Below are 15,339 nucleotides of genomic sequence, written 5' to 3'. Positions count from 1 at the left end.
CTGAGACGTGGCAAACCCCTGACGACTTCTCTCAGCTGAACGAGTCTGTTCCACCTGGGTTTGTTTACACCGCACACCCCCGTCTCACCGGAAGAGGAGGAGGTCTCGCGATACTTCACCGCGAGACTTGGAAGGTCTCATCAGTATCATTGCCAGTATCCCAGACATTCGAATCTGTGGCTCTACAACTGAATGGTCCTACTCCAACCGTTTTAGTCAATATTTACCGCCCACCCAAACCAAATAAGGACTTCATCAATGAATTCACCACACTTCTCACACACATCTGTTCACTGTCTCCCAACATAATTCTGTTGGGCGATCTGAATATTCACATGGACAACACTAATCATCCCCTCACTAAGGACTTCACTTTTTGCTTGGACAGTTTTGGTCTCCTACAACATATTCATTTCCCCACCCACTCTAAAGGTCACATTTTGGACTTGGTCTGTTGCTCTGGTCTCACTCCCCTCAACTGCTCTGCTGTCGATCTCCCCATCTCCGACCACATGCTTATTTAATTTAATTTAAGTTTAACATTATCCAAATTCAAACAGTTACGTGTCATATCCTTTCGCAACATCTCAAACATTAATCTAGCTGACCTCACAACAGGCATTGACAGTTTCCCCATCATCACCCCCTCACACACCTCGGACCATCTGGTTAATCTTTACAATGATAGTCTCCATACTCTGCTGAACTCACTTGCTCCCCTCAAAACCCAGACTGTCTCGTTCCCCCACTCTGCCCCCTGGTTCTCCCCTCACCTCCGCCAGTTGAAAGCCAAAGGACGTCAGTTGGAGAGGCTTTCCACCAAAACCGGACTCACTATTCATAAACAGATGCACCATGCCCACATCCTCCTATACAAAGATGCCCTCTCCTCAGCCAAATCACAATACTTTACAAACAAAATCACTGCTGGTGCTGGGAACACCAGGACCCTTTTCTCTGTGGTCAATAATTCATTGCGCCCCCCTGATTCCCTTCCCCCTCACTTCTACTCCACTGAACACTGTAACTCCCTAATGTCATTTTTTAACACTAAAATAGCTGCCATCCATCAGCAACTGACCCCTCATACGTCCTGTTGTCCTTCTACTTTTATTCCCCCCCCCTCTCTGTACCTCTATCCTGCTTCCAACTCCCCTCTGCCATCGTTTTATCAAAACTCATCCAGACTTCCAAGCCATCCACCTGCAAACTCGACCCCCTCCCATCCTCCCTGGTCATAACCTCCCTCCCCTCTCTGCTACCCCTGATAACAGCCCTCATCCACTCCTCCCTCACCTCTGGTTCTGTCCCATCACATCTCAAATCTGCTGCTGTTACTCCAATACTCAAGAAACCTGGTTTAGACCCCAACATTTTCAATAACCTCCGTCCCATTTCCAACCTACCATTTCTCTCTAAAATCCTAGAAAAAACAGTGGCATCTCAGATTCAGACTCACCTCTCCAACAATAACCTCTATGAACAGTTCCAGTCCGGTTTTCGCCCCCGTCACAGCACAGAAACAGCCCTCATCAAAATCTCAAATGACCTCCTCATGGCAGCGGACTCTGGACTATTATCAATCCTCATCCTCCTCGATCTGAGCGCCTTCGACACCATCTCCCACTCCATCCTCCTTGATCGACTAGCCTCCATTGGAATTTCAGACACACCCCTTTCATGGTTTCACTCATATCTCTCTGGCCGTACTCAGTTCATTCAGTTAAAATCATTCACATCACATCCCTCCCCCCTCTCTTCCGGTGTTCCCCAAGGCTCTGTCCTTGGTCCTATCCTGTTTATCATCTACCTCCTCCCACTTGGACTCATTTTCCGCAAACATAACATTCAATTCCACTGTTAAGCGGACGACACCCAACTCTATGTTTCCTCCAACCCCTCTTCCACGTTCCCGCCCCCCTCCCTCTGTGCCTGTTTACAGGAAATCAAAGACTGGTTCACCTCAAACTTCCTCAAATTGAACAGCAATAAAACCGAGGTTGTCCTCATTGGCTCCAAGTCCACTCTCACCAAGCATCCCAGTTTCACCCTTACAATAGACAACTCCTCGGTCTCCCCCTCCCCTCAGGCTAAGAGTCTGGGCGTCCTCGACAGCACACTGTCATTCCACACTCACATCAACACCACCATCCGGTCTGCCTACTTCCACCTCCGAAATATCAACCGCCTCCGCCCTTCACTCACACCCAACAGCACCGCAATCCTGGTCCACTCTCTTGTCACCTCCCGCTTGGATTATTGCAATTCCCTCCTCTTTGGTCTCCCCCAGAAACTCCTCCATAAGCTCCAACTGGTCCAGAACGCTGCTGCCCGCATCATCACCAAAACCCCTTCGATCTGTCACATCACCCCTGTTCTACAACAACTCCACTGGCTTCCCATCAAATACCGCATTGACTTTAAGATCCTGCTCCATGCATTCAAGGCCATCCACAACCTCGCCCCTCCATACCTGTCTGACCTCCTCCAAATCAACTTCCCCACCCGGTCTCTCAGGTCTGCTTCCTCCATCAACCTGACTGTCCCCCCAGCTCGTTTGTCCACCATGGGGTCACGAGCCTTCAGCCGCTCTGCCCCTCGCCTATGGAACTCCCTCCCCCCTGACATCAGAAACATTGACTCTATCACTTTATTCAAAACTCACCTCAAAACTCACCTTTTCAGGCAGGCCTATGGCTGACCTGTTCCCCTCTTGGTTGCTCTGCTGCAGACTGTTCTGCTTTTTAACTGTTTTGCTTTTGAACTGTTCTGCTTTTTAATTGTGTCCATTTTTAAATATGTTGTACGGCGACCTTGAGTGCCTTGAAAGGCGCCTTATAAAATGAATGTATTATTATTATTATTAATAAAAGTGTCTCACAGAACCTTAAAAACATGGTTCTTAAGGCACCATTTCTGGTTCTCGTTTGGGGTAACGTATCACGTGACCTCTTGACATTTGTCAAGAGCCTCAGACGGCTGGATCCGGTCATTTTTCTGAATAAAACATATTTGCAATTGATAATCAATCAAAATTGTTTTACCAATTCTCTCTATGTTGAGGACCGCTGGTTTAAAAGATACTGTGTGACCACTGTTTCAACGTTTTCGATCGAGTCATCGTTTTCATTTTAAAGGTGTTTTCTTCCAGTTGTGGCTCCTCACGGGCTTCACAGGTAAGATCTAAATCAGTGGTCACCAACCTTTTTGAGCCCAAGATCCCAGACCTCCGCCTTCATGACCAGCAAGATCTACCTATTGAGGCGTTGAGAGAAAACGACGGTCCAGACTGGACTTACAACTTTTTATTTGGCCTCATTGTCATTTTGGTCCAGCGTTCAAATTGATGTGACCAGGAACACAGAATTTAAGTGTAATATAACAAGTAAGATATTTGTTAACCGCACACAATATGAACAAGAAAAAACACATTTGCAATGAGCAGCTGGATGAACTACCAATATAAATGTTGTATTTATTTACATTTCGTTGCCTCTGTACCTGTACTCTAGCAATGACAATAAATTGAATCCAATCCAATTACAACACAACACTGACAACATGATCAGTCAATGCAACTCATGTAAGTTCAGCTCTGTGATCACAAGGCCATCAAGCCATGTGACTCCAGTCAGTGCATGGCTGTGACTGAACTCTGCCTGTGAGCTTGTCGTTAGTTCATAAGCATAGACAGCCAGTCTGAGGCAGTCTGTCAGCTGTCTGTCAGTAATCCAGCTCCTGGTCTTTGATTTAATGATTTTCTCAACTCCACTGACGAGTTTTTCGGGGCAAATGTGGTATTCATGAAAGTTGTCTCATCTGGGACTGGTTCTGAAGTCAGACCGTTGGTGATTACATTCACATCAACTCAACAGACATCCTCAGATTTAAATAATTATCATAATAATAAATATGAGAATCACCATTTGTGACTCCTGCATCTGTCCCTTTTCAAATATTAGAATAAATGCAATTGCAATCACAAGTAAACCAGATTGCTCTATCAGACAAGAAAAAAAAGCTCAATGTTGAGCTTTTGTTTTGAAGGACAACAGCAGAAAAGCCGAATTCACGGAGGTAAGACCTGGCAAGTCGCCAAGAATCTCGGCTGTCGCGCATGCGCAGGCGTAACCTGTTAATGCCTTAACGTAAACATTTACACGAAGGTACAGGCATTTCAACATTTATTTATTGATGACTTAGTTTTATGTCGGTGTACTTTGAGCTTGTGCAATATGTGAAGTTATCAAGGTCTTTCTGCATTTCCCCTGCGCCCCACCTGTAGTGGTACGTTCCCCTCTTTCAGGGAGCACAGCTGAGAACACGGCTGTCAGAGAACCCGTTTTCAGGTATTCATGAATCAGGCGGAGATGTTTTCTGACGCCAATCTTCCAGCCAGAAAGAAAACATTTCAGAAGACACTTCAGAAAATGTTCGAAAACAAGAAACAATGTGTTTCTGAACTTATTTTCATTTTATTTTGGAGATCGACAAGGAACGTCTCCGAGATCGACCGGTCGATCGCGATCGATGGGTTGGCGACCGCTGGGCTACACAATAGCCAATCAGAAAAAAAACTTATCTGGGTAAGATTTAATCCAGCAGGCAATGAAAATAAAGCATCCTGGAATTGCACGCGACTGACTGATATCCGAACTTGAGAGCGCTGTTGTCACTCCGTGAGTTCGTGGGCCACAAGGAACTTCCTGAACGTCACCTCCGGTTACTCCATGTTTATGATTTACTTGGCGCAGCTATTTACAAACGCCACTAGGTGTTGCTAGAGGGCATATAACATATACAGACAGACTGGTTCCAACACACTCTTAATGAATAGACTTAGTGTTCGTCAGTTATTCATTTGAATAAGAAAAAAACTCACACAGAAACACATCTTCATTCCTCTAAACATTCACTTTGATCAAATAAATAGAAGTTTAATTGGAGCCATGTTGCTGAATAATTAAGAAAGATTCTGATTTTGTTGTTTCAGTTGTTCATTTGAATAAGAAAAAAACTCACACAGAAACACATCTTTTTCCCAGTTGCTCCTGAACGCATCATCTCACTCTTCCGGTAAGCTCCGGTTGCCAGCTCTGCAGCGAGCATGACTTCTTCTTCTCTCCCTCCCTCTTGCTCAGTGTGTCTCATGTATAGTTATCCCCCTGCCTCCCTTAATGATAATGATACATGCAACAAGTGTAGTTTATTTGCTAGGTTGGAGGCAGGTCTAAGTGGGTTAGATGCACGGCTCCGCGCCATCGAAGCTCAGACAGCTATGCTAGTTAGCCCGCCCTCTCCCGTAGTCGGCGCGGAGCTACAGTCAGCTGCTAGCTGTTCTCCGGTGGTGCCCGAACAGCCGGGATCGTGGATAACTGTTCGCAGGAGTAGTAAGTCTACACAGAAGCTCGCTGTGCACCAACCACTTCACGTTTCCAACCGGTTTTCCCTGCTCAGCGACACACCCGCTGAGGAACACACCCTGGTTATCGGGAGCTCGATAGTCAGGAACGTGAAAATAGCGAAGCCGCGGACCAGAGTCGTGTGCCTCCCGGGGGCCAGAGCGGGCGACGTGGAGTCTTGTTTGAAACTGCTGGCTAAGGACAAGCGGAGATACAGTCAGATTGTAATACACGCCGGTGGTAATGACGCCCGAGCCTGTCGGTCGGAAGTCACTAAAATTAATGTGGAATCGGTGTGTGCTTATGCCAAGACGTTGTCGGACACCGTCTTTTTCTCTGGTCCTCTCCCAAATTTGCAGACAGACGAATTGTATAGCCGAATGTCGTCTTTCAACCGCTGGCTGTCGAGGTGGTGCCCAGCGAATAATGTGGGCTACGTAGACAACTGAAAGACTTTCTGGGGAAAGCCTGATCTGATGAGGAGAGACGGCATCCATCCCACGTTGGACGGAGCGCGTCTCGTTTCTGCAAACATAACCAAGTTGATCAACGGACAGCCATACCTGTGACAACGCAGGGTTCATGTCAGAAAGCAGAAACAGAGTAGCCCCACGCCCCTGTCATCCCTGTCACCCAGTGTCCCCCATAGCACATCCCTCCCCCGGGGCATCCGCCCCCTCTCACCCAGTCCCTCCCAGAGCTCCATGTGTCTGTCCCACGGCCACTTAAACTTAAATTAATTCTATCAAAAGTAAGCAGAAGAGGAGTCGTACACAATAACCTTATACAAGTTAACACCATTATTTCAGCAGTGCAACAAAACAGGACTATTAAATGTGGTCTCCTAAATATTAGATCTCTGTCATCTAAAGCTGTGTTACTAAATGATTTAATATCAGATAATCACATTGATTTATGTTGTCTAACTGAAACCTGGCTGAGCCATGAAGAATATGTCTGCCTAAATGAATCGACTCACAAGTCATATTAATACTCTCATTCCTCGAGGCACCGGTCGAGGAGGTGGAGTAGCAGCCATCTTTGAATCGAGCCTATTAATTAATCCTAAACCTAAATTACACTACACCTCATTTGAAAGCCTTATTCTTAGTCTTTCACATCCAACCTGGAAAACACTACAGCCAATTCTATTTGTGATTCTGTACCGGCCACCAGGTCCATATTCAGAGTTTATATCTGAATTCTCAGAATTTATATCAAGTTTGGTTCTTAACCCTTGTGTTGCCTTAGGGTCATTTTGACCCGAATCAATATTACACCCTCCCCCCGCCTTTGGGTCATTTTGACCCGATTCAATGTTTCACCCTCCTGTTACCTTTATATTTACTAACATATTTTACCCTTTGGGTTCAATTTGACGCCAGCAATTAAAACCTCCAGAAAATTATTAGAATTAATATTGTTTTCCAAGTTTAAGTGTGAGGCACTTTATGTTTGTTTGTTGACTACCGAAAGAACACCGACATTAAACATTGAATGGGGTCAAATTAATCCTAAAGCGGGGGGAGGGTGTAATATTGATTCGGGTCAAAATGACCCTAAGGCAACACAAGGGTTAAAACTTATATGGGAATAGCTACTGTGGAAACCAGAAGAGCTATCCACTTCCTGTTTTGATCCAAATGGTGTCATTGCTCGATATTATGCAATCAACATTTACTTACTGCTGTCTTGGCCAGGACACTCTTGTAAAGGAGATTTTTAATCTCAATGAGGCATTTCCTGGTTAAATAAATAAATAAAATAAAAATTGCTAAAAAAAAAATCAATTAATACAAGATTAAATTAATCAGAATTACACTCTATACATTGTTAATGTGGTAAATTACTTTTCTCTGGTTTTTAATGAAGTCTTTACATAGGTGAATAGAGGCCCATCTCCAGTGTTCTAATGGTACATTGTGTTATCGCCTTAGAAGACTACCAGAGGGGTAGAAAACCCTTGAAAACCCTTTTCATGTGAGCGCAGCTGAAAACAGTTATAATTGTGAGAGAAGCTATAAAACTGGCCTTCCTTTGAGCTAAAAGTTTGAAGAACAAAATAAATAGTTCAAATAAAAAACGTTATTTCTAACCTCGTCAATTTTTGGACTATTTTCTATTCATTTTGCAATTCATTTGATACATTTAAGTGAGTTTTCATGGAAAACACAAAATTGTCTGGCTGACCCCAAACTTTTGAATAAATAAAAATGCCCTCGATGCAGAGTCGGCACTTTTTTAAACCTGCATTTCATTCTAAACTAACTGGTAAAGGAGAATTGTTGACTTTTTAAAGTTTAAAAGAACAAGAACATAATAAACAGGAGTAACCACCTGCGCAGTCCCAACCAAACGTGTTGGGTGAGGGGAAATGAGGTGGTGCTCAGCACCTCCCCCACCTCCACCTGCTCCTCCTCACTGCGGATGCTCAGCAGGTCCCAGTAGAAGTCCCTGCAGTAGAGCACGGCGTCCGACCAGCTCAGCTTCTTTTCCACCACGACTACATTCCGGCCCATCACCACCGCACCGAAGGAGGGCGAAGGAGTTACCAGTTCTGTAAAATGCCAGCGAGAGCACATCTGGTTTGGAGATGACAACCGAGCTATTCTGTTTCTTAAGTACCAGACATTTTTGTATCGGTTTCATCTTTGAGAGATTTTTTACATTTTGCATTTGGTTTTGTAGTTTTCATAATTTTTTTATATACTTGCACATGTAAAAAAAAAAAGTATACATAATAAAGCTATGATAATCAATAAGGATATTTTAAAGAATGTAATATGAAAATATAGTAGAAAGTTACTGTCGCTGAAAAGTATGATCACTACATCATTGTATTCTTGTAACTGTACTACTGACTAAGATGTGTTATGCTCATCATAACTATGGCATGACGCGAATATGAATGAAATGCATTGATTTCGGGAGGCGTAGTCTGAAAAGGAGTTTCTACTAGAGATCGTCAAAACAGCTGTTTTTAACCTGAAAAATGCATTTTATTTTGAAGCCCATCTTATTGTGAAGGACTGTATGTGAAGTATGCTAGTGGAAGAAGCCTTGTTCATTAGTGGATAAGATTAACCCGCCTCCTTTAGTGGTTAGCCAATAGCATGCTGTGAAATGTGAAGGTCTATGCATGTGACCTATATACTAACCGATGAGTAGCTCACGCCCAGTGAGAGGATGCGTTTGTGTACCGTGGGATTTGTGAGGTGCGGCTCATGTCCACTCATGCGAATACGATAGAGAGGTAACTATTTTGTATTAGCTGCATATTTAGCCTGTGGACTCGTTGAGCGTGCCCGGCTGGGACAGAAATATATGCTTGTGATTCCTATTCTTTTATTAAATACTTTATATTATAACTTTATGAATTTGAGACTTTTTTCAGCATTGGGAGCTCGGATCTCGTTTGAAGCGAACAGTTTTTGAATCACTTTGTTGAGAAATACAAAAATACATTTTTGAATAAAACATCACGCTTTAATGGACTTACCTCCGTACACCTCCAACTCACATATTGTCAAATATTCGGAATTCAGATACACATTGACAAACCGGCCTATCATCCCTCCACAGTTGAATGTTTTGGTGCTTCCACTTGGGATGGACGGGATAACAGCACAGCTGACAAAAAAAGGCAAGACAGAATAATAATGAACAATCGTGAATAATCTGAGTAAACTCTTGAGCAACAACAGCTGAGATGGTGACATCATCAAGTCAGCTGCTGTTCCAACTGCAGAAAGACCTGCACCCTCCTAGCCTTTGGAGTCTGCACTCTAAAAGTACACAAGTCTGTACTTGGCGTACTTGGTATTGAAAATGCCCTAAGATTTAATACACGTTGACTCCTGATTTCGCCATTAGGAGGTCACACTAAAGTTAATGTGGTGTTGGAGTATACATACGCAAAAACAATGTTGGACTCTGCAGTTCCCATTCGGCAAAGGTTTCAACACCAGAAGTCAAGCTCCTCTTTTATGGAACCAGCTTACACCATCGGTCCGGGAGGCAGACACAGTCACCTCATGTAGACTGAAGACTTTCCTCTTGATAGTCTTATAGTTAGACTGAATCAGGTTCACCTGGTCCAGCCCCTAGAGATGCTGCTATAGGCTGATAGGCTGCTGGGGGACGTTTTAGGATACAATGAACACCCATCTCCTCTTCTCTTCGTAATTTGTAATATTTGGCTATATCAAATAAAATGAATTAAATTGAATGTCTAACTGACAGTGCTGTAGCTAAGAAGTGATTCCTTCTGCCTTTAATTCAAAACCACCTCTCAATTTAACAGAGGACTCCTGTGCTAACTTTAGTCCGTTCCAGATTGATCATCTTGTCGTATGCTAAAGGCTCCCTGCGAACGTGTTAAGTTGTAATAGTTTATTTTGATAACATCTGCAGAGGTCTTATGGTTTAAATTAATACATATAGAAAGATATTATAATAGACAATATTAAGGAGAATATTGATATTGTTATTAATGTATTATGAAGCATAGGGGTAATGTTTACTCTATGCAAATGTAAATGGCAAGAATTAATGTATGTTGCATGAGAGTGACTGCATGTTAGTATTATAGATTGACGAAGCCGGTTGAAATCCGTGACGTGACTTACAATAACAAGATACTTTTATTGTGAAGGTGACTTTAATTGACGGGATTCTTATTGTGAAAGCGACGGAACCGGAAGTGACGTTTCGACTGGTGAGAGAAAACTCCGTGTCTCAGGGAGACCGGCCTCTTTTCTTAGGTAAGCCCCGAAGGGAAGGTTGTGCTCTCCGGAAGATGCCGGGAGCCTGCAGCCTTGACACGAGGGAGAGCGCGTTGACTGTTTGATTCACTTTTCTTGCCATTAAATGTTGATAACTTAATCCATGCGTGTCCGGAAGCCTGTTTCTCCACCATCTGCAGAGTGCCCAGTTTTGAGAATACCTTACAATTGACACTAGAAAATAAAACAAAGGAAGTTCTCTAAGGTCTTGTTAGACCTGGTGACATCCAGGTTCACCTGGTCCAGCCCCTAGATATGCTGCTTTAGGCCTAGACTGCTACATCTACATCTTAGGATACAGTGAGCTCCTCTCTCCTCTTCTCCATCTCCTGAATGTATGAATTCATGTCGGCCAAACCCAGGGATTGGCCGACATGAATTCATACATTAAATTAATAAATAAGTCCCTCGAGACTTGAGGGTTAATAAAAACACATAAAAAGTGTCACATATACTTATAAAAGTAGCCAGTCTGATGTTGGTTAGCATCTATCATAATCTTATCTTGTTTGCAATGAAAACTGGTTGAACTCCTTTTACTGAGGAGGCTCTTGTTATACAGTGGAAAACTTTATCACATATTAAATGAAATGAAGATTATAAATATATTATTTCATGTGAGATGATTAAATCCTAAATGCATGCACTGGTGAGGTAGAATCATATAAACTCCAGGATTACATTGGGTTGTTGTTGCCGTTGTTCATCGGGCAATTCCCAATCAGGATCATGGCATTGTTGATCCTCTCGGGTACGTCATTCCTGTTGGTGATGCTAACAGATGTGATCCTGTACATGGCCGGCAGGATCAGCCTCCACCAGGTCGTTTCTGTCTTGCCGGTATGGCTGCAGGAAATCATGTTTGGGTTTCTACTTCCATCAATTGCGTTCGAAGCAACACAACTCGAATAAATTGATGATTGAGATGCCGTTCCACTGGGCGCCACGTTCAGTGAAGAGGTAACTTGGGTGTGACAAAAAAAGAAAGAAGCCAAACTTGATTAGTCTTTTTGTTTGTGCCATAGAGCACAAACAACGCGACACTCATCATTTCCCGTCGGCTCACTACAGCACAATGGCTGTTCACATTGGATACGATAGAACACTGGAACATTTGGTAAACCAACCGGCCATTCCGGGGGCGCCTTTGCATCCTCTGCCATTAATGGAGGTTCTGTTAGAGCGAATCACTATGGACCTCATAGGACCATTTCACCGGAGTGCACGTTGGCGGTGCCGTTGCGCAACATTTCTGCAAAGAGTGTCGCGCAGGCGCTGTTTCAGGTCATCTCCCGAAATCGGAATCCCGAAAGAGATTCTGACTGAACAGGGCACCCAGTTCATGTCACGAACACTGAGAAAACGTTTTACGTTATTGGGCATCAAGTCTATTCGGACCAGTGTGTACCACCCACCGACCAACGGTCTGGTGGAGCGTCTGAATAAGACTTTGAAGTCCATGATCCGTAAATGTATTAATGAAGATGAACGTAATTGGGATTTCATGAACCTCAAGAAGTCCTTGTGTTCCCACCCCGTGCTCGCCGTTCCAGACTTTAACAGTGAGTTTGTGGTTCAGACAGATGCCTCAGAAGTAGGTCTGGGCGCAGTTCTCTCCCAGGTACAGCAGGGGGAGGAGCACCCCATCCTGTACAGTAGCAGAAAGCTATTGTCCCATGAGAAGAGATACTCTACACTGGAGAAAGAATGTCTGGCAGTTAAGTGGGCCCTCAAGACCCTGCGCTATTACCTCAGGGGGCGGAAATTCACACTGGTCACGGACCATGCACCATTACAGTGGATGGCAAGAAATAACGAAACCAACAGTCGGGTAACAAGATGGTTTCTCAGCCTTCAAGCTTTTAACTTCTGTGTTGTGCACAGGGCAGGCCGGAACCACGGGAATGCAGACGCCCTCTCACGACGAGATGTCCTGTGGGCCTTGTCTGGTCCTGCGGAGGCCTCAAGCCAGTGGAGGGAGAAATGTGATGTCATAAGAGGAAGAGTGCTTAATGGGAGGTACATTCCCTCCCGGTGGTTGCAGCAGGGACTACAACCAGCAGGACATCCGTGGTGAAAGACTACAATTCCCACTCAGCAGTGCAGGCGGGGGAAGGCGGCCGCACAGCTGAAATGGATGAGGCTGATGAGCCTGCGAGGAACTCAGGAGAGTCCGGACATTATGTTTGTTGTGTACACCGACGGGTGTTGGAGTTAAGTTTGCTGTTTGTTTGATTAAGAAGAATCAAATTACAAAGACTTGGATTTAAAGAAACCTTCGCCTGTCGTCTTGATTTGTGCACCCACGCCTCACCTCACGATCCCGTCCTCGAAAGACATCACAGTACTTATATTGTTTCCTTCTTCCTTCTTAATTCCTGGGGCGGAGCTACACAGATTTACCACCTAAACCTCATAAAAGCATGGAGGGAGGCAGATTCTGTTTCTCTGGTTTCCGCGGTATCTGAGAGAGAGGAGCTGGGGCCTGAGGTCCCAAAATCCACCTATCCGGCCTTGCTCCTTTGTGAAGGCCGTCTCTCCGGGACCCAGAAAACAGACATTGCCCAGTTGTAGTTTTCTGATGTGTTCTCTCTCTTGCCAGGACGCAAAAACATCATAGCGCACCAGATTGAGGGCGGTCGACTCCCTACACTACGACCTCCTGGGGCGCTCATCCACCCTCTGGTTGGACCACGACCCGCTGCAGTGGCTAAGTTGGGCGGTGGGGGTATTTGGCAGCTGGGTGTGTTTCAGCTAAGCAGCAGAGTGGGTGGAGCTGGGTGGTGGTTCGGGGAACGGTGTCGGGACCAGGTCTAATTGGCTTCAGTTGGTGGTTGATTGTTAATCAGCCCAGCTGAGGCTAATCTGTCTGTGTGCATCTGCCCCCATAAAGGAGCAGTAGGGACTGAGGAGAGGGAGAGTGAAGAGCAGAGGCACAGTCTGCAGTCTCAATAATATATATTACCAAATATCCTTGGTGTATGCTCATCCTTTGGTGCTTGGGGGAAGAAACCTAACTGTGAAAGCCACAAAGCTGTTGCATGGACCTTTAGGAGTATCACCATGGATGACTTCATTCAGAATATCGAACACAAACCGGACACTCCAAATGGTTTGTGACACAGAAGCATCTCATAAGCTGTTTGGAAAAGGATACTTGTTGATTGGATGAACCATCTGTCAATCAAACTCCTGCCGAAAAGAGTCAGAAGAAGGTTCAAACATATTTTAATCAGCCCGACCCTGCCTCAGGTTGGCTTATTCTGATCATTTAACCCTTACGCTTACCACTCTCACCTAAACCTACCCAACCCAGTCAACAAAGACCAAGAGTAAGAACCAATTAGAGGCAGAGGATGGCGGGTCGTGAGTTTGCCATCCTAGGAAAAAAAATGTGGTCGCTAATTGCCGCTCGTAGCTTCTCACAGGAGGCAGATTAGACTAAGCCATTATGGTTAGGCCACAAATACATTTATTTGGAGCCTGACGAGAAGGATTCTCCAGAAATGGACACAACAAGCTAAAAGTGGTCAATTTGTCCACATTTTCTGCAGTACGAGCTGGTCGGTGTCCACTTTGCTGTTATCCGAGGAGTCCAGTATCAAGTTATTAGTTTTCCAGGCTCTTCTCTATGGTCACTCTGGCAGAAAATACATTGATTAATTTAAAAACAATTTCAGCCTTCTCGCAACAGTGTTACGGTTTGGATAATCCAAAAGCAGGCAAAATATGGTGAAATCCAACAGGGTCATTGGTTCTAAAAAACACATGCAGTCATAGTTATCAGTGTTCTAGATCTGGATGAAATGATCTTTAAATTATAAAATTAAATAATTAAAGTCTTCCGCTTAATGAAAATGCAGTTCCAACAAAACACCGACAAGAAGAGCAATACTGCTTCCAATTATTGCACATTATAGCAATCTTAGATTATTGTAGGAAATGTTTTTAAAACACGAAAGCAACACATTATTTACAACTTAAATGAATTATTTATATCTTACCTGTGAAGCCCGTGAGGAGCCACAACTGGAAGAAAACACCTTTAAAATGAAAACGATGACTCGATCAGAAACGTTGAAGCAGTGGTCACACAGTATCTTTTAAACCAGCGGTCCCCAACATAGAAAGAATTGGTAAAACAATTTTGATTGATTATCGATTGCAAATATGTTTTATTTGGAAAAATGACCAGATCCAGCCGCCTGAGGCTCTTGACAAATGTCAAGAGGTCACGTGATACGTTACCCCAAACGAGAACCAGAAATGGTGCCTTAAAGAACCATGTTTTGAAGGTTCTGTGAGACACTTTTATTGGTTCTTTGAAGAGCTCTTTAATGAAATGGTTCTCTAAAGAACCCTGGGTTGAAAGGTTCTTTGTAGAACCAAAAATGGCTCTTCTATGGCATCACTCTGAAGAACTATTTCTGGTGCCAGATGGCACCTTAATTTTTCTGTGTGTATGCAGATTCATGTCGTTAGGTCGGATCTTCAGCGATTGGAGAAAATAGAGAAATAATAAATGCAGTAGGTTGAAGAGATTTTGATGCACACAGACAGAAGCACGGTGCAGTCGAACAATGGAAGGTGTTGCGTAACAACACAAACTCTCACACGCGTCAGTTTGTAACTTAAAGCAACAAATTGTAAACTTTGAGTTTTCAGATTACTTTAAATGCAAAAGGTTACTTTCTTCATTCATTTCAGTGTCACATGAGTCAAATGTGTGCTCTTTAAACTAAATACATAGTCTTTGCAGTGGCAGGTAAAAAGTACAATTTGCAAACAAGCTTCGGAATTAATATTCAAATGAGTTGAATCCTGTTCATGCAAATACATGTAAACCCGTAGAGGTATTGTCACGAATTCCCCACCTTCCTAGTTAAATTCATCCTGCCTCCACGTTTAATTAACTCTCCTGTCATTCCAGATCCTGTCATCCTCACCTGATTGTCCCTCATTCCCTTCACCTGGTCCTCACGCCCTTCTCACCTGCAGCCCCTCCCCTCATTAGTCCCTCACTATTTAGCTCCCTCACTTCCACTTGTCCTCTGCCAGATTGTCTTGTGTGTCACCGCCAAACCTTCCAGCGTTATTAGAGTTTATTCCTGACCTGCCTGTTACGACCCTATTTGCCTGTTAACCCGACTCAA

The 15,339-nt window shown here is 44.0% G+C and overlaps 1 protein-coding gene across 1 annotated transcript; it reads right to left on the bottom strand.

Moving 5' to 3' along the window:
• Positions 1–4,770: 4,770 nt before the first annotated feature.
• Positions 4,771–11,046, bottom strand: LOC130204208 (fucolectin-1-like). The gene is made up of 4 exons (XM_056430753.1): positions 10,868–11,046; positions 8,902–9,032; positions 7,755–7,959; positions 4,771–4,780 (listed from the first exon to the last, which is right to left on the bottom strand). Exons 1-4 carry the CDS (start codon positions 11,044–11,046, stop codon positions 4,771–4,773), a joined length of 525 nt encoding a protein of 174 aa, XP_056286728.1.
• Positions 11,047–15,339: the final 4,293 nt, after the last annotated feature.

The sequence above is a fragment of the Pseudoliparis swirei genome, chromosome 14 (assembly GCF_029220125.1).
Source record: "Pseudoliparis swirei isolate HS2019 ecotype Mariana Trench chromosome 14, NWPU_hadal_v1, whole genome shotgun sequence".
Taxonomy (NCBI): domain Eukaryota; kingdom Metazoa; phylum Chordata; class Actinopteri; order Perciformes; family Liparidae; genus Pseudoliparis; species Pseudoliparis swirei.
This window is presented reverse-complemented; position numbering and strand designations above follow the sequence as displayed.